Source organism: Azolla caroliniana, unplaced genomic scaffold, assembly GCF_043228905.1.
Source record: "Azolla caroliniana isolate FFs.n. ecotype wild unplaced genomic scaffold, voAzoCaro1.0.p SCAF_18, whole genome shotgun sequence".
NCBI lineage: Eukaryota > Viridiplantae > Streptophyta > Polypodiopsida > Salviniales > Salviniaceae > Azolla > Azolla caroliniana.
Window position 1 is genome coordinate 17,851,120 of NW_028230453.1, and position 27,867 is coordinate 17,878,986.

Sequence of the window (27,867 nt, forward strand, 5' to 3'; positions counted from 1 at the left end):
TTTAAAATGTCCTCACAAAGAAATCGATAATCATAACAAGGTCTTATAGAAACCCCTGCCTGGTCTTATTATTTGTCCATTGGCACCAAACTCACGCATAATATAATAAGTCCATTGACACCAAAAAAATATAAAAAAGAAACTGCTACTTGCTTCTAAAATGTTGGCAACTGTAATCCTGAGAGGATTTTTCCTGTTTGCACATTAGGTGAAGCTCATAAAACAGTGTTGTGCATGAGCTCAAAGAGTAAGCAAGACATCGCAAGAATCTTGCACGCATTCCCTTCATCTCTATTGATGCGAGCAAACATTTAGAATAAGGTTTTTGGCTGATTAGACAAGTTATGCCACCATTAACTTTTTGTCTTTTAAATCCATGTCAATGGAGCAGAATCATTCCTTTGGTTATTCACAACTCGGTGATATAAACCTCACTTCAAACTTATTTTTTGCGACTTCGTAAACATTTCACCTCACATCAGATGGGATTATAACAATGAGCAAGAAATATAAGTCACACGTCATTTATTTTCTCAGGGAAAAATCCCTTGAATTAAATTTTAGAAATTGAATATTGAAAGTTGAAACAGAATGTCAAGAGTATATACGTTGATAAAATTATGGATTTGGACATGTAACTTTCCACTAATTTCTCAGACCTAACTTTTGAGGAATTAGATGATTGCCGGGGACACAAAAGATATGATCAACCTCACCTATGTATAAATTATGGGGCAGATGTGTAGAAAGTCTAAGAGCAATTAGTGAAATCTGAATATTTATACTGCTAAATGATTTATCAATCAATTTTGTCGTGTCTGACTTTTTGGTAGAAAATCTGGCCGTCTTCTTAATTTGAAGGGCAAAAGTGATCCTGCAAAGAGAAGAACACGACTTAAAATTGTTTATTACATAATTATTAAAGAATGCCAGATGTGGATGATCTATTATTAAGTATTTTATATTACCTCTGGTGCTCCTGGAAAAGAACTTCAATAATTCATCTACAATGATAACCTAGAAAAGGAGAAAAAGAAGATGATGTGCTACCAAATGAAATGCATTATAATCATGAAATATATATATATGGGTTACAACGTACAGGGAAGGAAAGCCAGAACACTGCTTTCCACTCTGCAAACGAAAGCGGAGTGACCTGTGACGCATTGATGGAAGTTGTGACAAAGGGGTTATGTATATAAAAACCATATATATTGGTAAGTTGTAAGCATATTTATCCTGAACACTTACAGAGAACATAACAGATAATGGCTGTATGTAGAGGATTAAAAAATGTAGCAGCATTGTCACAGCTATTGATCCTAGCAGCCATGGATTACTCCAAGGAGGCAAAAAACTATAACAGTAAACAGTAATGACATAAGAACCTTTTAACACCATCACAACATTCTTTTAAAATCCATGTGTAAAAAATAACACCAGCACATAGATGACAGTGTATGGAAAATACTTAACAGTAAGCTTTGATTTTCACTCAAGTTATTGAGTGCATTGAACATCTCAACTACGACTAGCACAGTCATAGAGATTGTTGATGGATGATTATCCTGGAATATGGTGCAAGAATAACTGAACTTGCCTTCCACACATCTCTCAAAATTCACCTGCCCATCAAAAGTGTGAGTGTCTTCATGCTATGGGGAAATGCACAGGATGAAACTCGTGTTACCATTATTACCAGCTCTGTATAGGATAACCTGGGCCCATCTTCAAAATAAAGAAACCACCATGCAAACCCAGCAACAGTTGCAAGACCAACATAAGCTGAAACAGAATCAGATATTCACTATCAGGTACATCCGACAAGATAGCTTAAAGACATTCTGATGGTAACAAATCTACATTCAGTACCTCCAATAACTAGATAGCGAAAGAAAAGCCATCCATTCACGATAGCTTCATCCATCTGCATCAAGTATAAACAGAAACTCAGAAACTCGCAACTTATTATCTCTAATGCCCAAGAAAAAGGTTGTAAATTGAAACTGTGAAACAGGATAATATCAATGTAAAAACCCTTTTACAAGAACGAAAAGATGAAAACTTGCATACCAAATCTGCTCAAGAACTTCCCTTATCATTGACATACCTGCTCTTTCTCACAAGTACCGTAAGAATTACATGCTTGTGAATGTTGTTGATTAGAAAAATAATATCATAATTTTACATCCAAACATTGACACACATTGATGTGATTATATGAAGCAGATCAGAAGCTATTAAATATGGCATGGTTTGCAACTGCATTACTCTGAAATAAATACTAAAATAGACAGCCTGCTGTATTCCAAATGGTTTAAACTACTTGGGCAGATTCACAGATGCCATGATAACAGATACCTTTCTGGGGCGCGTCATCATCACATTGCGATCCTGTTTGTTAAAACCAATTGCTGTTGCTGGAAGTCCATCAGTCACCAGGTTCACCCAAAGCAATTGAACCTACAAGGTAACAGATATTAAAATATTTCCATGCACGTGTATGAAAGGGATAAAATGACATAAGGTATGTTCTATACAGGAATCAATGCTTCTGGCATCCCCAAGACTGCACCAACAAATATACAGACTACTTCTCCAATGTTGGAAGAAATCATATAACGTATAAACTGCTTTGTATTGTTATATATTGCTCTTCCTTCTCCAACTGCCTGCAAAGCCAGCATGCTGGTGATTAGGTTTACAGCATAGATCTTTGAATAAACGTAGAAAGCATATTCTCACAGCTACGATTGTGGCAAAATTGTCATCTGCCAGCACCATGTCGGATGCGGCCTGCAGAAATGTAGGGGAAATATTAGGCGATTTACCCTAGATCATTTTATAGTTCAGAGAAGTTAGAACTGTACCTTAGCAACAGCTGTCCCAGAGCCCATTGCAATACCAATGTCAGCTTTTTTCAATGCAGGAGCATCATTCACTCCATCTCCTGTCATGGCAACCTGGCCCAATATGTTTTACACATACAGATACTCATCTTATGATAGAGTCACTCACATTGTTGAACAATTACCACTTCATTTTGACGTTTCAATGCTTCTACCAACATGCTTTTATGTGATGGCTCAACCCTGGACATGCCAAACATATCCTATTTAAGCAACAAAACAAGAGCCCAACCATAGGTCTCTGTGGCAACAATGCTACAACTTGGATTAATGAACCAATCATGCATGTCTGAGTACCTTGACAAAAGGACTAATTTCTGTAAGGCCATAGTCTGCTGCATTGGAGAGAGTGAAATGAATTCTGAAGCTGTATAGGATTTCCCATCTCTATCACCAAAGTCATCAAAAATCCCAATGCGCTCACAGACTGCTTCTGCTGTTGCCTGTTTCCAAATAAACAAATAGAGTGATAATGATGTTAATCTGAGATAACAGTTCAGAGAGAAAAGCATCAAAGCAGTCGAAGGTATGCACTTTATTATCCCCTGTAACAACAATGACACGGATTCCAGCTGCCCTGCAAACTGCTAGCGCATCTTTAACATTTTCCCTTGGTGGATCTAGCATCCCTAGCTGTAAGAGGTCAACATGTGAACCAGATCAGCAAAAGGGAGAGAAGTATTATCCCACCAGACGATGTCTGTGATATTTGGCGGCATGTTATAATATAAAAGATTTGATAGCTGTAACACATACTTTGGAGTTCCAAGTGTCTTCCTGCTAGGCTTCTGAGAATTTCCTGATTACTAGTTATTAAAACGGGTTACTAAAAGTATTCTGTCAGTCTTCTGTGGAGTTCTCAGTTACTTATTTTTATAGAATGCTACAGAGTGTTCATCCAGAAATTAAGTGTGCAAATATCGAGTCCTACATATGTTGGAAATTGAGGGATGCGTTTTTTTCTCTTCAGAGCCAAGTTGGCCCATTTATGTGAATGAATTGCGTGCAAATGTAGTTGTTCCAGTTTTTGACTCCTTTCCAAGGAGAAAAGAGGAGAAAGATAGGATCTTTGCAAGTATATATTGAGTATTTAACATTTTTATGTGATATTTATCTTTATGTTCAGATCAAATTACAAGCAATCCCTAATTTTTTGGTCAAATTACAAATAAACCCTAAACTCCTTCACAAAATCCATTGCTCTTCGTGTCACAAGTTTTGTTTTATTTTTCTGATACCAACTACAAACTACTCACTGTGAAGATTTAGATACATGGAAACAGTTGCATCTAAACCAATTACTGTACATACAATTTTGTAAAGGGCATAATCTGTTTCAAGTCTATGTCAATGAATCAGTGCATCCAATACTTCAAAGTTTGAAAGGGATTCAAGGTAGAATCACATACCAAGCCCACAAATGTTAAGTTACACTCATCTTCTGCGGCCAATGATTGCTTGCCAACTGGCATAAGCTTTAGTGCAATTGCGAGGCAACGCAATGTCTCCTTTTTGCCAAAGCTTCAGACACAAATAAAATCACTCCTATGGATTAGTTCATAAAATACAAATGATGATAAATAATTTTATTTAACCATTATTTCACTTCAAGCGACTGTTAGGTGATTTGAGGGCAATAAATCAAAACATTCTTGACCAATTCTTTTGACGAATTCTATTTAAAACCCAGCATTGAACTTTAACATATGTGGAAACTGGGCACTAGACTACTGTATTCTAAACGGCATGCTGAGCATTGAAGATCAGTTTCACTTCTAGGATAAGCACTAAATCCCAACCACGCTTTTCATACACATACTAACAGCTTCAAGAAAGGGGAAAGGGAAGGCATTCCTTGGTCTATTGTCATGGATACCAAAAGTCATTTGTAATCCAGCAATATAGTTCAATTAGTTCACGCAGGAATCTTGGCCAGAGATCAAGGAACTCAACGAGTGTGGAAACTGAGCACTCGACTGTTCTGTGTTATAAGCTGCATGTTGAACATTAGTGATCAGTTTCACTTGTTGGATAAGTAGTGCGTCCTAATCAGGCTTTTTCACACACATACTAACAGCTTCAAGAAACGGGAAAGGGAAGGCATTCCTTAGTCTATTGTCATCTATACAAGCCATTTGCAATGCAGCAATATAGTTCAATTAGTTCATGCAGGAATCTTGGTCAGAGATCAAGGAACTCTAACGAGAGTGGATACCGAGCACTAGACTGTACTTTATTATAACAGGCATGCTGCGCATCAGTGATCAGTTTCACTTGTTGGATAAGTAGAGACTCCTAACCAGGCTTTTCACACACATACCAACAGCTTCAAGAAAGGGGAACGGGAAGACATTCCTCAGTCTATAGTCATGTATACAAATCATTTGCAATGCAAGCAATATAATTCATAATGTCTCTTAAGTCTTTATACACGTGAGCCCATCATGTACGTTTTTTTTGTCCAGCTGGTGATACCTCAGGTATATCCCTTTCTTTCCTGTTAGACAGAAAATTGGATAATGAACAAGTACATTCGCATATATCTCACCGCAGCAGTTGAAAAGTGCTTTCAGTGTGCTCAGTGGAGAAACAAAAAACAGGACATGGAAAGAATATAGAAACATTAAAAAGGCTGAAAACAATACCAAATGAAACTCGGGTAATAATACCTGGATAACTTTTCTTCCAGCTCCGCACGGATTTCTGAAGTCATAGGAACCGCTGAACCGTCGTCATTACAAAGGACATATGTACATCTTGCAATAACTATTTCAGGAGCGCCCTTACAAAACAGAATCTCCTGTTGCTTTCTTGTACATAGCACACTCATCATCTTCCTTTCTCGGGTAAAATCAAGCACTGCAACCTGTCATCATCACAAAAAGGTCACTCACAAAGGTCCTACTTTTAATGATTAATACAGCAGAAAGTCAAATTTACAAGAACAAGAATCGCAGAGTGCATAAAGACTGATATACAATAAATAATCAGAAACATGTCAAACCCATGTTAACAAAGGCACACCTTCTTAAACTGTTGTTCCCAATAGTGATTACAGTATGCAGTCCGTTCAATACGACTTAGCATTGTTAATGCAGTTGGCATAGAGTCAAAGCCCGGCAACCCAACCTGCATAAAAACAATATCAAAATTTCGACCAGATTATTTACTGTTGGAAGTGTCTATATAAATATCCTAATTTAGCAGTTTCAAACCTTCTCAGCCAGAACCCGCAAAGCAACCTCTGTGGATTCTCCAATCTTCTCATAAACCCCTTTGTCTGTGTTGTAGTGGACAGATGATTCATTACAAAGGGCAGAGCACATTGCGATATGCAATAAACATGGTAGATGAGCAGGATGATCAATCTGCAGGTCCATGTTCCCCCAAAAGAACGGGAAAACAGATCATTTAATAATTAATATAGAAGATAATCAAAAGCAAAACATATAAGATAATGAAGCATACTAAACCTGGACACCTGCAGAATTTAGTATCAGTCCCTCAGGGGCATAGGTTGTTCCAGTAACCTCATACTGAACAGATAATGCACCTTTATGCACAGATGAAATAACACATATCTGCATTGATAAAAAGAACTTATCACACTTGTACGTAATCTGTTTTTCCAAAAATGTAGACAGCTAAAGCATTGCTACAATCACCTTGGAGACAGACATCATGTTTGTAGTGAGCGTGCCGGTTTTGTCACTGCATATTACAGTTGTACAACCTAAAGTCTCTACTGATGGCAATGAGCGCACAATAGCATTCAACCTGGCCATCTTTTTCGTACCTAGTGCTAGACACCTGGTATGGGCAGTGCACATTATTTAGAATCATGTGGGATAAGAACAATAGTGAATGGAAGTTCATTGATCATTCCTTCCAGGATACTTCTTACAATGGGATAATATTTATCTTAATCATTTCAATATCCATACTCTGAATGGAAAAATATGATTGCTCTTACGTTGTGACAACAGCAGGAAGCCCTTCTGGTATTGCAGCGACAGCCAATGCAACTGCTATCTGTCAACAACCCAGCACATGGTGAAACTTAACACGCCATGGATATGGTTTAAATAGAACCAAAAACAACCACAATACCTTGAAATAGTAGATTGCGCCACCTAGTAATCCTCCATGTGTTGCATCACGAAAGTGACCGATATTAACTATCCAGACCAGTATACAGATTACAGCAATTACCTGTATCAATAGTGGTCAGGTTAATAAACCTAGTGAATCGTGGTTTTCCACTGCCTATGCAACACTAAAGTGCACAAAATAAAACCAGTATCACTTGAACCTACTAAAAGATCCATGCCTCTCTTAGCAGTAATAGTATTATGATTTGAAAAGTGGTGTTTTCCTTTCTAGAAACAATACTTCTCAAATATTTAGAATGTATTAACATTATCCCAACCTGAGTGTAAGCTGAGTATCAAATGCAATCAAATCAATAGAGTAATAACACAGGTCGATATTTAAACTCTGGTGTACTGTTTTCTTGAGTCATGGTTTATCTTATTATTTATAGTCATGACGCTGTGATCATAGCTACATAAGAATCACCCTTGGAGGATGTCTGCAGAAGGAATAGGAAAGAAACCAATAAACCCCTGAAAGGAAATGTATGAACATATTGTATATACTAAGTTACATAAGCAAGTCAATCAATCTTTTATGGTTTTCCATTCAGTTTCTATTATGGCATCAATAGTTTGCAAACCTTTGAGACTTCACATTGAATGAGCTCGCTAATCTAACTTTAGCCTTAAACTGATACCTTCGTCATAATTATAGGATATATACTTCTGATGCATCAAATTTATTGCAGTACTTGTTTGTCTTTGGGACTTATAAAATACATTCAATGTACCTCTCTATCCATTCTGATTCTTCATATGACATATGTAAATATTCTAAAAAAAAGGCATTATGTATACCTTCGATAAAAAGGCCCCAAATTCATCCAACTTCCTTTTGAGTGGTGTCATTTCCTGCATTAATAAATCACTTTTAGTGGTCTCGCTATTCCTCCATCCATTCATCCAATGTACTAGTGAGCAAGCAAGACATTCGATACGAAGCAATAAGGTTTATAATGCAATTATACTGAGCATCTATGTAAAGACAATCCTAAATGAGCTAATAAATTAGTAATATAGCCACTGTTGTAGAATGTGACAATCGCTAAGCTTCCATTCATGTATTCCGTTTACATTTAAGGATATATTCAAACATGATTCTACATATTATGATCAAATCATTAAGCCATGATAAAAGTTTGAAATAGGGATAAGCTTACATCTGCAGTTTCTGATATTGCATCACGAATTTTCCCCATAGCTGTCTTTGAGCCAATACTGATAACTACAGCTCTGGCACGTCCAACCGTAACAACAGTACCCTGCATAAACAGCTTTAGCATACTACCATCATAGTGTTCACACAAAAGTAGAACAGAGACGAGAATGTTCTTCTCACAGAGAATAATATGTTTGTCTTATCTTGATAAACAGCCCTCTCAGCACTAGTAGCATCAATGTTCTTAGTCACAGAACAACTTTCCCCTGTATTTCAAACATATCATTGATGCGCTCCTCTTTTATACATAAAAAAACATTTGCAACAAATCCATGTCTAAATACATTTATGTCTCTACATATATTTAATATACAAACCATATACATAAATATGTGAGAATACCATCAATGCTCAAAACTATTGCATGAATAACAGACCATGATTCTGTTATGTGTGATATTATAGGTAGACTTCACCAGGATGCCAGTGGCAGCAGACAGGCATCAAAGGTATGGGTTTTTGTCAACAGTAGTCTGCACTTTGTTTACTGCTGCCATGTGAAGGTCCTGGCTCTCAAGAGTCTCCCAATATATTGCTAAGCTGCAATCCATGAGGGTACTTGGGGTCTGGGATCTTTTGTAACATACAATATGGCAATTTATATGGTGTTATACTTCAGAATTTAGATAATATAAAATATATCTTTTACATATCATATGTGAGTGCATGTTGCAATTGTGTCTGGAACATGCACTGATGGAAACGAAGACCAACGATATAATAAAGAGTGTGTTGCCTCTAGAGAAACACTTCTTCTGGGATGCCAATTTGCAGTTTCACTGACAGGTGGGTTGCTATAATCCCATAAGGTTATCCTCGTGACTTGTGGGAGATGAAGAGATACTAATGAAACTATGATAATTCATCTGCTAAGGAATTATCCACAAACAAATACCTCCTATAAGTCAATTAGGAAGAAAAACATCAATTACATCCAAAAGTTGAAATTCATGATACCTTGCTGTGATTTACACAAGTAAAGCTGTAAATTTTAATAACCACAATTTTACAACCTTTTTCCTTGGAATTTAGCAGGTGCATGACAGCACATGCATCCTCTTAAGAAAGCCCAATTATGTAATTCACAATAGACATTTGGAATAGCTTCTGTATATTATCTAAGATAGAAAGCTAAAGACAGTGGAAACATGCTCATAATTGCAACATCTTCACTTTACACATTCAAAAACGTTGATTTCATTCCACCTTATCCATACCCAATGAATCAATACAGTCCACCAATCCCTTTTGTTGATTGGGTAGACAAAGCTTTTGCAAAAATCCCATTAGCTTTTATTCAGTCAAACTATTCTCAAGTATGTTTTTCACAAAAAAATGAATCACTATGGAAGTTCCGTTATTCCCTTAATAATCTAATATCCGAAGAAATAGCATGCAACCTATAATGTTATCAGTATCATTTAACCTACAAAAATACAGACAGCTAGTGAAGGTAGAATTACTAACATGAATTCAAAGGCAGCGCAACCTGACATTTCTCATCCTTTCTGTTCAATATGAACAATAATGGCTTAATTGGTGCAGTACAGAATATCTAAAATCCTTTTCTAAATTCATATTTGGAAGGACCCTTGATATTCCTACAATAGAGTGATGTCATGATAACATCATAATGTCTCTAATAAGATATTTGGCAAGTACTGAAAACTGAAAGAGCTCCAACAAGGTACGACGTAAGAATGGTCATTGTTTGGCATACAATTTAGCCTTTCATAGAGTCAAAAGCATCTTAGCAACCGTCTATATTGTGTTTAAGACATATGGGATGTCTTGACACATTTCCCTCTACTATATTCAGAATTGTTATTAAATGTAGCAGTTGAAAAAACAAGGCAACCTGTGAGTATGGCCTGATCAATTCTCAATTCACTGCTTAGGATTTCAACCACTCGCATGTCAGCAGGTACTTGGCATCCAACTGAAATACAACAAAAACAAATTGTATCATTTCTTTCCATAAGGAAGAGTTTAATAAAGAGCACATGTTTTGTCCAAAGATTGCAACGGAAGTGTTTCACTTGTAACCTGAAACCTCAACAATGTCTCCTGGAACAAGATTTGCAGCCGGTACAATTGACAGAAGACCTGCACCCAAAAGAAGTATAAAACTATGACTTGACTGTTTGAATTTACCATAACACAAAATGAACTCATACAAGCATTCCATACCATTCCTTAAAACAGTTGCCACTTCAGCCTGGTATGCTTTCAATTCCTGTTAAAAATTAAAAACATATGATGAGATGTTGAGGTATGGATCTTGGGTGTCAAAGATACATGCATTTGACAGTGTATTTTGGATTTGATCTAGTACTGTCTTTAAGTATATTTATTATGAGATATCCTATAGGTTGTCCTTCAATAAACGAAAGTTCACAGATCCTCTGGTGTGGTTAAATGGCATTATTATATTGTTTCTCCCATTCACACTCTAGTTCGCCTTTTTTTTTACTGCTTCCTTCCCATTGCCATTATAAACATCAGATATCCCAAATTTGTGACATTGCGGATTTAATGATGATTAGCAAGACATGAATTTCGTTGGGTAGCACCACCTCAAATATCCAAAGTTTGCATTATTGTTGTCTGTATTTATGTATCACACAGAATACTATCCTTGAGTTAGATAGAAAGGGGTCACCTTGAGAGCTTTCTCAGCATTATTTTCAGTTATCACCCCAACTGCTGCATTTGCAGCCAAGATCATCAGGATAACCTGGTAAATCAAGTCAGCAAAAATGTTTTAACTGACATAATCTGGTATTATCCAGCTAAACGGTTGTCAGAGCGAAAGCTTACGGTTGGTTCTAGGAAAGCACTTAGACCAGTTTCCCCATTGATAAGAGCTAAAAGAAAAGACACAATTGCTGCAACAATCAAGATCTTCACAAGAAAGTCATCAAACTGCTTGAGTATAAGTTTCCAGAAAGGAGTGCCTGACAAGAAAATCCATATAGAGTTTAGGATCACAAAAATAATGTATGAAACTTCTTTTGGGTTATAAACATGTATGCATTTTCTGTATTTCTAATCTGCACCAAAAGCTACATGGCCATAAATATTCTACCATTATGCCATTACTTTCAACACTAAAATACATGCTTGTCAACTCATGAAAACAATTCCCATTCCAAGCATATATGAAGGATCATATCATGATTTGGAAAAAGCTCCTTCTAAGAAACCTAAAACTCAAAGAAAATGAGAGAATGGATGCCTACAATACATATGAGACCACCTAAATGGGCACACACTCGAACTGATCTGATATCTTAAATGCATTTGAACTGAACTAAATCAGAAAGAAACAATATAAAACAGGGCACTCTCAATGAATAAGAAGAAATTGAAGTTCTGATCCTTTTCATGAAAGACAAGAGTTCAGCTCATTCCATATGGTCATCAACAGAAATTAAGGAAGAACATTTATCAAGTATAAACAAGATGCCATCAGAAAAAGAATTATTCAGATCTCCGTCTTTCAAAAGCTAACATAATTATGGTTTCACACCAACTATAAACATTTAACCAACTTACGTTCCTCTGGCGGAAGCTCTGCAATGAAAGATGTTGATTTCCCATGCCAAAACACCATAAAGATATCAGTTAGTCGTGAAAAGCACGTAAAACTTGTTGCTTAAAGAATACATGCAGCAGAATTCTCACATGCCATCAATCCATACATAAAGAAATTTTTCATTGAGGAAATTTGTTTTTATTCATCTGTTTACTGGAGCTACTCATATTCGAAGTAGTTCCTCTACTAGTTGAAAGTTTCATGCATCTTTTTAAAGATACTATAAAATTCTTGACTCTACACATATACAATGCCACAGCATTGTCGGCACATACAATATTCATCCTTAGTGGCTGATACACTATCCTTGGTGTTCAGAGCTGAAGGGTTGTATGGTGATACTGTCTACAGTTCCAGTTATCTCCATCTTGAGTTTACCTAAAAGTCCTTTGATCCACCAGCCCAATAGTGGCTGATACACTATCCTTGGTGTTCAGAGCTGAAGGGTTGTATGATGATACTGTCTACAGTTCCAGTTATCTCCATCTTGAGTTTACCTAAAAGTCCTTTGATCCACCAGCCCAATTTCTTACCCCATGTACTTCAAAAACATAATGAGACTTTGGAATACCCCTGGGGAGGGAAGGGTAATGGCCCAATTTCCAGTTCAATGAGGATAGGATCCGATGTATTTGATGTCACATGAAGGAACTTTTGGAATCCAGCATAAGATGTGGAAGAAGACATTCATACAAAAGAATACGGTTCCATTCAATGAAATTATAGAAATCAATTACCATTTCTTCCATGTACAGATCTGCTACTTGCCACCTACAGATGATCAAAATAATGCCACTGTAAACAATTTGAAATATTCCATAGACCAACCTATGAAACATGAATGTAAGTGATCACAAAGTCCAATCACTGAAGATGCAATATCTTCTGACAGAACTTCTTATCTTGCAAGATATGGAGCTGATGAATGTGCTTAGTTACCTGTAAGTCAGTTAACCCTTTATCTTGATTCACTTGAAAGAATGCAAGGACCTGAAACACATAGAAGTTCACAAAACAATATTGGAACTTTCCAAAGCTATAAATTCAAGTTTAAAATGATAAAGTTTTCAAATTAATAAAGTTGATATAGTAAACATATGTCATTGTAACCAGCATAGTTCTAGTGTAATTCTTCAAACCTTACATCCCATGTGTTTATACACATAAACAATAAATTCAATACATATATTATTTTGATCTCAAAACTCCAAAAGGAGCAGCAGTAACACTTAAGACTACAGTAGGGATTTTCTGCAGACATAGACAACTAATCATTTTGATGGGATCCAGTCAAGGAAACTATATTTTATCTATGAAAGTTGTGTCATACAGCAGAATATAGATTTCAATGCACATTCTCACTGAAACAATGATTGTCCAAATCAATCAAAGTAAATCACCTACATAACATGACATTGTTCAAGCCTCGATTTAATCAGCTCCAATGGTTACAAAAGGAGTTATTAAAGCTGTTACACAAAACTAATCCTAGAAAATCAAATCAACAAGTAAAAACACAATGGAAACCCCAGCATATCCACCATGAGAAGTAATAAATGCCCTGGCAGTCTTGCTTATTTTATCAATATCCATGAGCATATGAAATATTTTATATATAAGCATACATTAGTAATTACAGTAAAAACAAAATATAGCTAGTGAAATATGGATATGTGGGTAACATTAGCACAATGTTTCCATTGGATGATTTTGTGTGAAACCTAATTTCAGATAATGATGTTTGAGCGCGAGATAGACAAGACCCTAACTGATCAAAGATGGAATTTCAAGATCAAGGCCTAAATTACATACTACGTTTTATGATGATAAACAAACGATTTCAATTACAAAACACGATACTAATTTTTGTATCGAAACACATTGAGGATGTACTACACTAGATCAAAACATGGATTATGTAGAACTTTAAGTCAAGGATGGTAATGGCTTCAATGAACCACCACCTCTAAAACTGTAAACGTTTGATAAAGAAATGGTTTATTGTTATTGGCTCCATGCTCTCTGGTTGTATTCTGACAATAGAGGTGACTAATCTAAGTCTCTTATTGATCTAAGGGACCAATGAAGAGGCTTGTTTCATATAAGCAATCCAAGATTATCATAGAAAGTATAGCAATCCAAATCAAGTGAAAGATTAAATGTAAGCTTAGTTTAACAATGATTCTTTGAATACAAAGATGAGAGATCTCATACTCTTACATTACCCAAACTTTCTTGTGTTCCTATCGTAATACTTTGTTTGAAAGTTTCACATGGGTCAGTCATCATCACATGAGGTCGCATGTAGAGAATGGGAACATAGATAGAGGCCTTTAGAGGATGTAAATGATTCTTGTTTCCTCTTATAAAAAGGAATATGCATGCACATTAATAGAGGCATCTAGTTTGTAAATGTCGTAGTAGACCACATAGCACGAGATATTGCAAGATTTTGCAAGACTAAAGAAGTGGTTCTGTTGGTTCTATACTCCCATGTTATATTCTATGGACAAAGGTCACTGACCTAAGTTTATCTGGTGATCTCGAGGAGCATTGAGTTGGACTAATCTAAATATTATCATAGAATATATATCAGTCCAAATAAAATGAGCAGATTATTATGTAAGTTGAATGTAACTAATCTTGATTTGGATGCAAAGAGGAAAGATTTCATGTGCTTTCACAACTCCAAGTTTCTCGTGTTCCTGTCATAATATTTGGGTTGGATGTTTCACAAGGATTCATCGTGACATTTCACATGGATTCACTGTGACATTTCACATGGATACAGAGAATGGATCCATGTTCTATAATCATATGACATGAGCTATCGAACCTCTAGAAGATGTATGGCAACATCTTATTCCTCCTCTTATCACAAATGACATGCATGTCCACCTATATTGGAAGTTATTTTCTTTTGCTATAATTGTCAGGATTGAACTAACTTAATAAATCAATGAAAAATGTCTCCTTGTTGCTATATGTGATAATGATCAGTATCAAGAAGGATGAATTTTCCACTTATACATTGACAGTTCAATTTATCATCAAATTATGCCGTATAAGCTACTTACATTGTAAGCTGAATCAACATAACCAAAAAATTTAGTTTGATGTAACACGTGATGTAATAGAGATCTACATAGAAAAAAGGTCTGAGAAAAACCTCATGTACAGATCGAGCATAAGCATCCTCCATCTTCTTCTTCTTTTGATACCCTTCTCTTTTTGCTTTATCACTCTCACTGTCTTTTTCTGAAGCCAGATGCTGAGACCAAAAGAAGCAAAAAAGAGAAAAAGAAGGGGGAGGGACTTCGTCCTCTCTTCTTCTCCTTCTTCCCTACAGAAGCGTCTGCATCACTCAGTGTCTCAATTCCATCTCAGTCCTGTTTCTCGTGTGCTCTGCCCCACATGAAGAGGAAGAAGAAGAAAACAAAAAGAAATCTCATTCTCTTTTCAATTCTCTTTGCCTTGCCTCTCATTCATCGATCGGCCTTCGGCTTCGGCCGCCCGTCCATCTCATCTTCGAGAAATCGGCCGAACAAATCCCAGGATTTGTACCGTTTCTAACACCCCAGATGTATGGCACACTCGAGCAAAGATTTAACTACCGCCAGACCCTCTTCTACTTTTTGTGGGTAGCGACTAACTTGGCAGATGGAATGGACCCCGAGGAGCTGCGTTTTTGTGGCGAGGTGGAGAAGATACGACATTCAGACTTGTTTGACAAAGCAACAAGAAAAGAGGGTGCTTCAATTAACTAGATCCTTACATGTAGTGAGTGAGATGTCCACCTGGATTGGGCTTTTGTGAAAGTGGATGGAGGATTGGCCCTAGAGAGGGATCGCAAAAACAGTACGGGCTAGACGAGATAAAAAGATATGGAACAATCAAGCTGAGATGAATTGACACTAAACTCTTACTACATTGTGGGTAGTTACTATCTTAGCGAGTGGAGTGGGTGTGGAGGAGCTACTTTGTGGCAAAACGGAGAATATACATTCAAATGTGTTCGACAATGCACAAGAAAGAGGTTGCTTCACAAAACAAGATCGTGACAAGTCTCTTGAAGTAAACAGGTGAGACGTCCACCTTGATTAGACTTGCGAAAGTAGATGGAGCATTGGCCCTAGAGAGGGATCGTGGAAACATCAAGGGCTACATGAGGTTGGCAACAGTATTTGGTGGAAGTTGATGAAAGAATCTCTAAGTTCACAATTAGATTGTGATCTTCAAGACAAGACATGAGTTTACCCAAGAGTGCGGACTAGCAATGAGATTGAAATGAATTTGCTTAGGGCGATCACAAATGTGTGTGCATTATTTTCACATTGAGAATTTTTACCACAGAGTAGTAAACCCCATTCTTAACAAGGATTCACGTACAATATATTGTGTTTATTTGGTCCCATAGGTCAAAATTGATCTCCTCATGAATGATAAAAACATTTATTCTATTCTTTCTTGTACGCCATTGTAGGTACTTCCCTCACTTTAGAGACCACCATTTTGGATCGACCTATGCTAGAGATATTTGTTACTTTTATTTAATTTGGTTTGTTGTTTCTCAAAGACAAGACTACATTAAAAAGGGTCTCTTAAAAGAAGTTAATTTATACTTCTTTCTTCTTCATTGTCTCTTCTCCCCTCTCCACTCATTTTAATGAGATTACTCTTGAGTTACAAGTATTTTACTCTAAGCCTTACACTAATGCTCTTGTATGTCATTTGTGGTTCTCATAACTACTAGAAGCATTGTTTGCTCACTTGTGCATGCTTTTATGTATCATTAGCTAGTAGGTTGAACTAGGAATCGATGTCTGGGTGACTCGACTCAATTTGGCTTGAAGGGTCTCAAGCCAACTGGCTTAGCTTTCATCCATATAAAAAAAAGCAAACCTTGAGCTCAATCATGAATCTAATTGAGCTAAGACCACTTTTTAAAAAAAACTTTATTTGCACTTGAGCCATGTTAAGTGTCCGGCACCCGAGACACTGGTTATGGAGATTGAGGCACCAACAAGAGACACTGAGCTCAACAAACCATAGGAAAGAAGGGGATATAGCAAACTAAATAGGAAGAAATGTAAGCCAATGGGCAACTTAGTGTGAAAGAAACTTATCAACCTTGTAAAAAGCTATAAAAGCCACCATTTGGTGACATTTGTAACTCTTCTCCGATCATAGCTTTTCTTCTTTCCTTTACCGCAGTAGAGCTCCTACTCTATCCCCTTAATCTCCCATTAGAGCTAAGAGAGTTAAGGGTTGTAACGGAATGGGAGGCAAGAGTGATTGCAATGCAGCGGAAGAAGATTGAGAGTGTGTGTGTGTGTGTGTGAGAGAGGCAATAGAGGGAGAGAGAGAGAGAGAGAGAGAGAGAGAGAGAGAGAGAGAGAGAGAGAGCTCTTAAGGCAGAGATAGATAAAACGTATATTAACCAAAAATGCATCAAACATAAAACATCCAACAGTAACTAAGTTACAATGTGTTGGTTTATATACCAACTAAGCTAGGGCAAGTGCCCTTTCTACTATTTACAAAACTAGCCCAACATGTCCATGAGCTAGTGTGAAACCTATCTATGGGAAGCTGAGTTCGACTCTCAACAAGGGCTAATTAAGACAAACATCAATCTCTTCACAGTTGTATGGTGCTAAGCCTCCTTGCAATAAGAAATGGTGTATTATTTCTTATATCTTCTTTGTCTTTGCATTCATGTCTATGTGCAACAAAAAGTAAAGTGAGTGAGAGAGAGGGTGTGTGTGTGTGTGTGTTTGTGTGCGAGCATAAGTGTTAATAATCAAGGTTAAGTACACTAGTAGCTCCAAGGTGCTCGACAACCACCTTGGCCTTGTTCGCCACCAAAAGGGTATACGCCAGTTAAGATCCTAGGCCAACAACATCGACATAAGGTATAACTTCATCAATTCATAGATGTGTTCCAGTGAAAGCACACGGAAGCCCCGCAAAGCCATGGCTTATTGGCTTGAGTGGATTGAGAAATGGTGATTAAGGAGGCAACAATGAGTCACTTGATTTTAGCCTAAACTTTGGGTTTCACGCCGAGTTGCTCCTAAGTTTATATTAAATTGGAACTTCAATTTGAGCCACTCGAGTTGGCAAGTTATGGCTCAAGTTATTAAATTTGAACTTCAATTTGAGCCACTTTGTTGGATTTTGGGTTGAATGATTAAGCCACATTGTGGCACCAATTAGCTTCTTAGTTAAAATAATTATTTAAGAGAGGAGAGGAAAAGTTTGTTTAAGTTGTGATACATGAGTGTTAGTAGCTTGAGAGTGTTTGAAAGCACTCTTCCCATTTTTCCAATGAAAGGGTAAATGACAACCAAACCTTGTGACATGTCCTTAGGAAGGAGATGGAACTTTGACCAAGAGACGTCCACATGCTTTATGCAACAAAACTAGAGGTGACACATCTAATTTTGCGCCATTATCAGTGACAATTAGACAATCAATGAGCTCTTGAGGCAAGCAATTGCATACTAGTGGTGGGGGAGCCACTTAAATGATAAATTATGTTGAAGATGTCCCAATGAGAAAGTGTGAGGTTAACCACGAAGATTAAGCCTCTCAATGTATGATTATGTTTTGTATTTGTGTTATTTCTTCATAATCATGCAACCAATAGGTGAGTATACAATAAGATAGGCATCTTGCTACTTTTTAAGCCAACCACATTTATGAACCAAGAAGCTCAAGACTTCATTGTTTGGTTTTAAAAACAAGCCAGATGTCAAGGTTGTGGCACAAACCTATTTTCTCATGTGTCATTAAAAGTAGGGGGTATAAGTAGTCACCTAATGATAACAAATTGCACAAGATTTAGAGCAATATGAGCAGGGAACCCAAACTAATACATAAATATGAATGGAAACCAAGGAGGTCCTAACCCAATAAGGCATCACATCGTATGACCTCAATAACTGGTCAAATATCAAAAGGCAAGGAAAATAAGGTGAGACCAAATGATCAAGAAGAAAGATTTCCTACATATTTAGTGGCGTATACAAACCTTAGAGAGAAAATAAGGTAAGTATAAAAGTATACAAATCTCCTTCAAGAACAAGAAGAATAACAACATAAAACTATTGAAGCTAGTATATGGATTGACCAACTCGAAGAATGGACTTTCCAACATGTAGAGGATAGCCGTCCACATGAAACAAATGTAAGAGACAAGGTTATTAGTGCCAATAGGCATCAACTCCAATGCACAACTAAACAAAAATGTGCATTTGGAGGGTGGTGTTAGGGTTGCATTTTTTTGCAACAAATCCTTACACTCAAAGTCTAGCTACACATATAAGAAATGTGTCGGATGATTAGGCTCCTAGGCCTAGAAAATAAAGGCCTTGATCACATTCTAGTGAAACATGTTGAGGAGATGTTATAATTAAACACAAAGGTTTGGTATGACATTCTTAAGGGGGTTCAAGAAGAACTATACACTAGATACAAGGAGTCTATAGTGATGGCACCACAAAGTAATGGGTTGTCAATGAAACCCTTTAAACAACAAACTTGGTCAATGTCTTAGTAGCCCAATTTTTGAGCAACAACACTAACTTCACTCTCCTAGTAACAACGAGTGGCATGATTGTGCCCATGACACCAATTACAAGAGAGAGAGAGAGAGAGCTTCATCGACCATGATTGTTGGAATAACTAGGGTATCCCTAAAATGGTTGTTTAAGATGTAAAGTTGAGAATAGTGGATGGTTCAACCAAAGACCTAAGGAAATGATAATCAAACGAAAGTTTGAGGTGTACGAGGTTGAGTTCTAACTCATGTTCAAGGTGTCGGGAATCAACGCTTGGATTCACCTTCTACGACCGGCCACAACCGATTAATCGCGGATCAATGGAGCAGAAAATAGGAACCACACGGAGAAACAAAATAAAACGCGAGTACACAGGGATTAACGTGGAAAACCCTAGACGGGAAAAAAAACCACGGGAGTACAAGACTCCAAACCAAACACTATACAGAGAAGTATACAATGGCGAGCTGCAAGGCGACGACCTTGAGCTCGCTGTCCTCGCCACAGGCGGCGGAAATACACAGAGGCGTCTACCTCTTCGTCTCTCGCGCTCTATCTCTCTCCCTCTCTCACGGCTGCTCTCTCTTCACTCCCCTTGAGTGGAAAAAACAGAAAAATAAGCAGCAACTAAAACTGTTTGCCCTAAGTCATATTTATACACATATGACTTTCGGGCTATTTACAAATATAGCCTCAAGGGCTCTTGGCAAACATATTCACAAGTATGTCCCCGCATCCGGATCTCTCTCCGGGTACATTCATCATCCGGCTCCGTACCCGGGGTCTTCATCATCCGGCTCCGTAGCCGGGGTCTTCGTCATCCGGCTCCGTAACCGGAACCGGGCTTGCCGTCATTCATCTCCGGACATCCCATCCGGAGGGACCGAAATCCCAACACAAGGTCATGAGGTCAACCAATGAATTTCTTACAATTCGAATGGATGACCTTTCCTAAGGCTTGCTTTGTTCCTATTGGACTTTGGACATTTGTGTATTTTACATGCAAAAATGTGATAAGATCTATTGTGTCCAAGTTTACACCCAAGAAATACACAAGCAATAAGGGAATCCACTCATAGACCACCAATTCGAAGTAGGGTTACTAGCTTACAACCATAAGATCCTTGGGAATTCAATTGGAATGTAAATCAATGGTTGAAGGCTCAAAACCTCATCCAAGAGATGAGTTGGATCCATGCATTCATCATCGTGGTTGGGATGTACATGATCAATATAAAATGTTTATGATGAGGAAGGGTTGGCTATTATGAAATAACTTATTGATCCTTGTACCATGCAAAGAAACCCTATCGATATTTGTAAATCAACAAAAAAAAGTTTCCTCGTTAATGATTATGTCTTGTTTCACCCTTGGTGCAAAGCATGTGATGAACAAAGACAGACAAACAAACACATCCCATATATCCCATTCACTTAGACCTAACCAAAACTTAGCTACCTAGCCACATATACCTTATCAACAATATAGCATGTATAAACTCATTTATCTACCTTGCATGAATAAGAAGACAGAAATAATGGGCATAGTGGATATTGAAACAATGATGGCTATCCTCTCCATCATAAGAATTTTGCATCTCAAGACAAGATTGGCACCAATAGAGCAAATGCATGATAGCATTATGTGCTTATGTAAAATGATATATTCCAACAAGAATAATAAGTAGAGGTGTCGATGGGTAACATTGAAGGAATGCCTAAGTAAGACCAACCACAAGTAGACCAAGACCCTAGCCCTAGATCAATACGTGTGCAATTAGACCAAAATAAAGAAACGAAACTCCAATGAGTATCCGAGTAGAACTCGTGAGATATGCATATGAGATAATCCCATCCCTACATCTCTCAAACAAGTAACTACAAAAAGGCAAACCAGGATAATTAAGCAGTCAATGTACATAGCGGTAAGAATCTTGTGTGTAGCCTCTTACTTCGAGACTCAACTTGGAAAAGCTCCATCGCCATGACCTACACTCTATATCTTTCAATGACAAATTTTATAATATATCTAATTTGAAAATCTTACATGCATATATTATGAGATTCTTTTGACATGCCTTAGTCTATTTCAATTTACTTTTTTGCTTGGTTACTTTTATTTATTTTGGTTTGTTGTTTCTTGAAGACAATACTACATTTTAAGATGTAATCTCTTGTTTGGTATTTAAAGGTCCAATATATACTTTTTTCTTTCTTCTTCTTTCTCCACTCATTTTCATTAAATTAACATTAAGCATTCTACTATAAACCTTACACTAATACTCTTGTATATCTTTGTGGTTCTCATAACTAATGGAAGCATGATTTGCTAACTAATGGAAGCTACCATGCTGAACTAGGAATCAAAATTAGTATGACTCAACTCGGTTTGGCTCCAGGGGTCTCAAGCCAACCCACTTGAAAGAAACAAAACTTTAGTTGAGTCTAGTTGAGCAAGCCATGTTATTTCCTAGGGTCAATTTTGTGTTGAGTAAAAAACTGTGACAAGAAAAACCTCCATCCATGCAAGAGTCATGCACCTAGGAGTCTTGAAAGAATTTTGCATCTTAAGATAAGATTGGTGCCAATAGAGCTAGGGTTAACAATAACACCACATGCTTACGTAATTTGTTTCCCACGTAAATAAAGACCGAGAAAGTAGTTGTAACAACATAGTACAAACCCATAAACTTATTAAAGAGAGAGGTGTTATAACTTATATCCTAGTGTAATTAATGGTTATCATTGATACAAACTCCAAGATTAAGAAATCTCATAAGTCACTTTGCCTCTCTTTCTCTTCACTCTTTAGTGTTGCAATTGTTAACTTAGTGATTTGCAGTTTCAATCATTAAGTACTTAAATCAATTAAGCTAATTAATTGAAGTTCTTAAATTTTATGCAATATAAAGCAATGATGCATGTTTCCACTGCAAATTATACAAAGGGCATGAGCCTCATGGGTTTGACATCTTACTTTCTCAAAGGTAAAACTACGTGAATGTAGAGAAGTTTAGCAAAAAATAGAGTTTTAAACAAAAATATGAGTGAACTTGGAGCATAAATGAAGTATTTAACAAAAAAACAAGTGAACTTGGATTATATGATGAATTGTTTGGGATTTTTTTTCCCCATTTCCATGGACTTCCCATTCTCACGCTTGAAATAATTGAAGGTGGCGGTAAAATCTACATTTTTGTAGGAGCTTTAATTGAAATTTGCATGTTTACGTAAGAACATATCGATTTATAAAGATTTTCAATTCACATTCTGAGTTCAAAATGCAAATGATGTTTTTTGGTGAAGGAGGGCATTATTGTCTTAGAACTAGATAAAAGACACACGACTGGCAATTGACAAGATGGTTCTATGAACTAAGAAGGGAAATGCAATAAGTAGCGGAGGCAATATTGTCTTGATATGGCACTCAAGCCAAACCTTCTATAAACAAAAGGCAACTAGTACACAACACAACTTTTCATCAATATGGTACTTGAGCCTACCTTTTTTCTCAAACTTTGGCGTAGTAAGCTCTCGAAGAATCGATGTCGTTGGAAACAAGGTGCAACAAGCTATCCAATACGTAGGCAAACAACCAATGCGAGAATATGAGCCATCGAGATATTGTGGTTTATCTCAAAATAAACGGCTCGAAGTCAAGATGATGTGTTGCCAAACATGGAGAGTAAATGGCAAGCGACGAATGGTCAGGATAGAGACTAAGATGTGCATGTGTGTGTGTGTGTGTATGTATATATGTACACATACAAATTGAAACGTTGAAGCATATCACGATGGTGCGTAAGAGGCCACAAGACAAGACACTGTGTGGTTGTTGGTCATTGATTGTACGCTGAAACTCATATATATATATATCCTTGGGCTTCCCGAAAAGCCGCTCTCGTCCAACCAGCTAGCCAGCTAATGGCCTCTCGTGACTCTTTCCAAGAAACATGCCGTGTTCGGACCGTGCGCCCATCGCGTGATCGTCTTGTTTGCAATCTTGGGCGGGCAGTCCGAACATGACGATCCTGGGATTGCAAACAAGATGATCACCGATGGGCGGGCATGTTTCTCGGAAAAAGTCATGAGAGGCCATCGGCAGGCCGGTTGGATGAGAGCGGGTTTCCAGGAAGCCCAACCAAGCCAAGCCCAACCCATATACATATATTCAATACATACACATTAATGTTTCATAAGAGAGAACACAAACACACACACACACACACACACACACACACACACACAAATACATGCATGTTATATGCATACATACATACATGCAATTTATATGCATGCATACATACATAATCACAAAGAAACAGAGTAGAGCTCATTTGCAGCTCTCTCTGCACAGAGTATCTGCAGATGCAGAATCCGAAACAGAGAGAGCCACGAAGAAAGACGTGAAGAAACAAAAAAGGGGGAGAAGATCATCTCATCCAGGTTTTTTCTTTTGTTGTGCCTCTCTCCTTCTTCTTCTTCTTTTCGTGTTTTTTCACCCAAAACTCTGTTTGGTCTTTCTTTCTTTCTTTCTCTAGGGTTTAGATGTCATGGTCCTTCTTCTGACTGCTTGCTCGGATTACCTGTTGTACGATTTAAACTGAATTTGATATTCTCCTATGGCTTCTCGAATGCCTTAATTCTATTTTTCTTTCTGATTTGTTGTGTTTGATCATATTCTCCTGTAAGAAATTCTGTTAGACCCGAGTTTTTTGTTCTTGATTCGTTTTGCATTTTTCTGTTTGGTTTAACTATTTGATCTTGACAACCCAAAACAAGGCGAATCTCATATGCAGACCAAAACAAACATGTAAACGACTCACTACATTCATCCTCTAAACTTGTCTAGTGCCCATCACAGAACCAAAAACGTATAATCTTTACAAAACACACACTTAAGCACACGTGCAGATGCATATACAGATTTTTAATGTTTGATCATTTTCTTTTTCTGCTTTTACCCCGTCTTTTCTCTAATTGATCTCGCTGCGTTTTTACCTTTCCCTTTTTCGTTTTGCATGTATAACTTTTTCCTGTTCCAACATTTTATAAGAAAGTCTTCTATAATTGGGTGAATTTGCTTCTCACAACCAAAATTTGTGTCAGCTATTTTTTCTGTCCAGAATTTTGATGTTTTTTCTGTCTGTCAAATGTTTATTTTCTGAGTTTCCGTATTTCTGCATCCTTTCTGAGTGTTCAATGATCAGAATTTATTGGTTTTTCTGCTCCATCCTAGTGTTCCTCTCAATGACCCTAGTAAGAAATTATTCTAGGAGGTGAAACGCTTAATTATCTTGCTAGCTATAGCAAACTTGATATGTAAACGTCCACTTAATAAAATGGCAAAATGTCTGTCCAAATTCCAGATCTTTTAGCTTTCTGCAGTATGTTTTAATACTGATTGATGCCTATCTTTCGAGAGGATTCATCGTCAAATTCATGACAATAAAACATTACATGTAGTGTATAGATTTCATCATTGTCATGGTATGAATAACCTCTTCTTTCACTGGCTATGGAAAATGTAACCTGAAGCAATGCCTGATTTATAGATGTGCTTTGGTTGTCAGTGAAGCAATTTCAAGGAGACAGTAATTATCTGGCACAACCTATTTGATATCACAAAGCCGAGATATCTCATGGGTATCTGTTTTGTCTTTTTCCTTTTATCCTTTTCTTCCAATGGTCCTAGCAAGGAATTATTCTTTAGTAGGAGAAATCACCCAAGATAGTTAATTACTATACGAATTTGTGAAGTTTTATCTTTGTTTCCTACTTTCCCATTCTGATTTGAGTGATGGGAATGGATTGCTGTCTTTTGCTCTCAGAATCTTCTAATGTTGTCTCGATTATCTCATAATCATAGTTTATGTATAGTTTTTGCAATCTTATATATTTTTTTGAGTCTCACTTATGCACCCTATTCAAAATTACATGCTTGATTTGGAGCCCAAAACTGGTTTTATAGTCAATCCATAATCTTTTCTCCAGTGGTTGATTATAATGATTGGTTTGAGAGATGGGAATCCATTGCTATTTCTTGCAAGGTTTTAGATTTTGATCATTCTCAAAAAAATTCAATATACCTTTTGTCTCCTATATGTAATTATGTTTTAGGCAATCTTGGGCATATCTTTGAGTTTCACTTTTGCAACGTTCAAAAAAAGTCTAGGCTTCATTAGGACCCCAAAATAGTTTAAAGTTTAGCCACAATGTTTTTCATGGTGATTGAATGACCTGATTGGTTTGTGATTGATGCAATTTAATAATATCTAGCTCAAGGTAGAGCTCAATAACAAGCCCAAATTCGGTTTCAAAATTAATCCATAATAATTTTCCTGGTGATTGAAACTATTTCAGAGTACATCAGTATTTGGAACAAGTTTACATACAAGACATGATGAAGCTCCGATATGCAATGGTGTGTGCTTCCAATCAGAACCGTAGTATGGAAGCTCATGCTCTCTTGCAGAAGCGAGGCTTTGATGTGAGTTCTTATGGCACTGGTGCCCATGTGAAGCTGCCCGGACCTTCTATCAGGGAGCCAAATATTTACAAATTTGGCACACCTTATCGAACCATGTTTGAAGACCTCAAACGCAAAGACTCTGAATTGTATCCTTTTACTTGTGAACATGGACACCATTTTTGTGGGACATTGAAGGGATGTGGTTATAAAGAAGTAATGTGAGTGGTTGTGAATTATGTCCTATTCTGTCACAGTGTGTACATTTTCATGTTATTGAGACATTCTATATACACTTTAACTTATTATATTGGATTTGTTCAATTTTCTGTTATAAAATTCAGCCATATGGTGCATCTGTGGTCAGTTTGATTCTTAAATTATCTGGATGGGGTATGGAATATAATCATGAAGTTAGTGGGTCCAATTGCCTTCGGTTTATTGCCATGTGTCCTTTTCGTTTTTATCCGTTGTCAGCTATAAGAATGTGTTTGAATGAGGATGTTTGCAGCCATGTCTGCTATTCCTGGTCCATTGTTTGATTTATAATCATTGTCTGGATGGAGAGTGGACTATAAATTCAGCAAGAGGCACTGCAATAAAAATTAGTTTTGTATTATCTAATTTCAAGATCTGGTTTCTTTTTCTGTTAAATCATCAGGATGCATTTAAAAAATGGGAAAAGACCAAAATACTTTTAATTGCTTGATTGAGGGACATTTTGGTCAGTGGTGAGTAATTCTTGGAGATTTAGGGATATTCTAGTAAATACTAAGCATATTAGGTTTGTTAATGGCATGGGTACTTGCTGGAAATGGCGTGGGCATTGGATTTAAGGTTAGGTGTAACTATTAGTAGTTGTGGGCTTACTAATGTGTCCCCAATTATCTTAAATACGGTTGGGCAATCAATGTCCTGGCCAGCTCGCCTTTGGTGTAAGGTGCAAGTTATATTTTCTAGTGTCACATTGATCTCAATCTTGTCTGGTAATCTCTTTTAGACAGCCTAAAAAGGTGTATGTCAGAATATTTCAAACAGTATCCCTACTCCTAAATTATTTGGTCCTTGAACCTTAACCCATTTCAAAGATATAAGAGGAATGGATTGCTACAAATGCTAAGAAGAAATCTGAGTGTTAAAGAAGCACCTCAACGCTGGCAAGAGAATGCAGCTGATGGTGTATTTGATGTTATATTCACATTTGAAGGGAGGGTTTTTGACATGGTTATTGAAGGTATATATTCTGTTATTGCTTCTGATGTTATTTTGTTTATGATCTATTTTGTTGAGCATGGTCATTATAATATAAACATGCAGACATGCAAAATCGAGACATGAAGTTGATGAAGAGTGCATTGGTGGTTAATATTGATGTGAAAGATAATCATGAAGGTGCAGCTGCTGGTGCGAGGCTGGCTCTTGAGTTTTGCCGACAAGTGAGTCTCATCATGTTGAAGATAAATCTATTTTGCATTTCATATTTTGTTATTATATTTTCTATTTTATCTTTGTCCTAGCTTGAGATGGTTGAGTCGTGGGAGGAAGAGATTGATAACATCACTCAGAAGTTTGAGAAACAATATCGACGGAGGCCTATTTACTCAGTTTGCTTCTATTGATTCAGTTGAGAAGATACCAGCTAAAGACACAGCCCACATACTTGGCTTTTTGCCTCTTTAAACTGATTTGCAAAGCAAGCGATCAAGATGCAATTATCCCAGCTTGTGACTTTGTAATTATCAGTATTCAGAGCAATTATGCTTAACCCAGAGAGTTGCAGAAATGATTACTTGAAAAGGTGATGGCATGACAAGGAAAATGTTAGTGTCAGTGAAGATCTCGTAACCTAGGGGCCTTTTGGTTGTATCATTTGAGGATTGATCTCGGGATACTTGGTGATTATCTCACAATGTATTACATGCTATGAAAGTTATATATAGGATTATACTCATG

General features: G+C 37.0%; 2 protein-coding genes across 2 annotated transcripts; one reads left to right on the plus strand and one right to left on the minus strand.

The window, feature by feature from the left end:
• Nucleotides 1-548: 548 nt before the first annotated feature.
• ECA3 (endoplasmic reticulum-type calcium-transporting ATPase 3) lies at nt 549-15,198 on the minus strand. The gene is made up of 34 exons (XM_087334477.1): nt 15,050-15,198; nt 12,820-12,870; nt 12,618-12,651; nt 11,841-11,858; nt 11,103-11,239; nt 10,945-11,019; nt 10,473-10,518; nt 10,329-10,388; nt 10,141-10,221; nt 8,403-8,488; nt 8,224-8,325; nt 7,862-7,915; nt 7,020-7,121; nt 6,883-6,941; nt 6,575-6,719; nt 6,383-6,490; nt 6,125-6,277; nt 5,934-6,038; nt 5,579-5,775; nt 4,319-4,430; nt 3,444-3,542; nt 3,207-3,352; nt 3,035-3,092; nt 2,871-2,963; nt 2,746-2,796; nt 2,541-2,672; nt 2,362-2,463; nt 1,873-1,927; nt 1,700-1,785; nt 1,477-1,625; nt 1,252-1,357; nt 1,103-1,156; nt 969-1,017; nt 549-874 (listed from the first exon to the last, which is right to left on the minus strand). Exons 1-34 carry the CDS (start codon nt 15,080-15,082, stop codon nt 804-806), a joined length of 3,009 nt encoding a protein of 1,002 aa, XP_087190603.1. The 5' UTR covers nt 15,083-15,198; the 3' UTR covers nt 549-803.
• An 8,574-nt stretch (nt 15,199-23,772) lies between these two features.
• LOC147852566 (Ssu72-like family protein) lies at nt 23,773-27,865 on the plus strand. The gene is made up of 5 exons (XM_087334342.1): nt 23,773-23,891; nt 25,809-26,063; nt 27,003-27,148; nt 27,232-27,350; nt 27,432-27,865. Exons 2-5 carry the CDS (start codon nt 25,846-25,848, stop codon nt 27,531-27,533), a joined length of 585 nt encoding a protein of 194 aa, XP_087190468.1. The 5' UTR covers nt 23,773-23,891; nt 25,809-25,845; the 3' UTR covers nt 27,534-27,865.
• Nucleotides 27,866-27,867: the final 2 nt, after the last annotated feature.

Coding starts and splice junctions, on each gene's coding strand:
- ECA3 (XM_087334477.1), bottom strand. CDS start 15,082: ATGGAGGATGCTTATGCTCGATCTGTACATGAG. Junction 8,489..10,140: donor TGATCAGGCCATACTCACAG/GTTGCCTTGTTT, acceptor TTTGAAATACAG/GGGAAAGTTGTTCTGTGACT. Junction 6,491..6,574: donor ACATGATGTCTGTCTCCAAG/GTGATTGTAGCA, acceptor TTATCAATGCAG/ATATGTGTTATTTCATCTGT.
- LOC147852566 (XM_087334342.1), top strand. CDS start 25,846: ATGATGAAGCTCCGATATGCAATGGTGTGTGCTTCCAATCAGAACCGT. Junction 26,064..27,002: donor AAACGCAAAGACTCTGAATT/GTATCCTTTTAC, acceptor CCCATTTCAAAG/ATATAAGAGGAATGGATTGC. Junction 27,351..27,431: donor CTCTTGAGTTTTGCCGACAA/GTGAGTCTCATC, acceptor TCTTTGTCCTAG/CTTGAGATGGTTGAGTCGTG.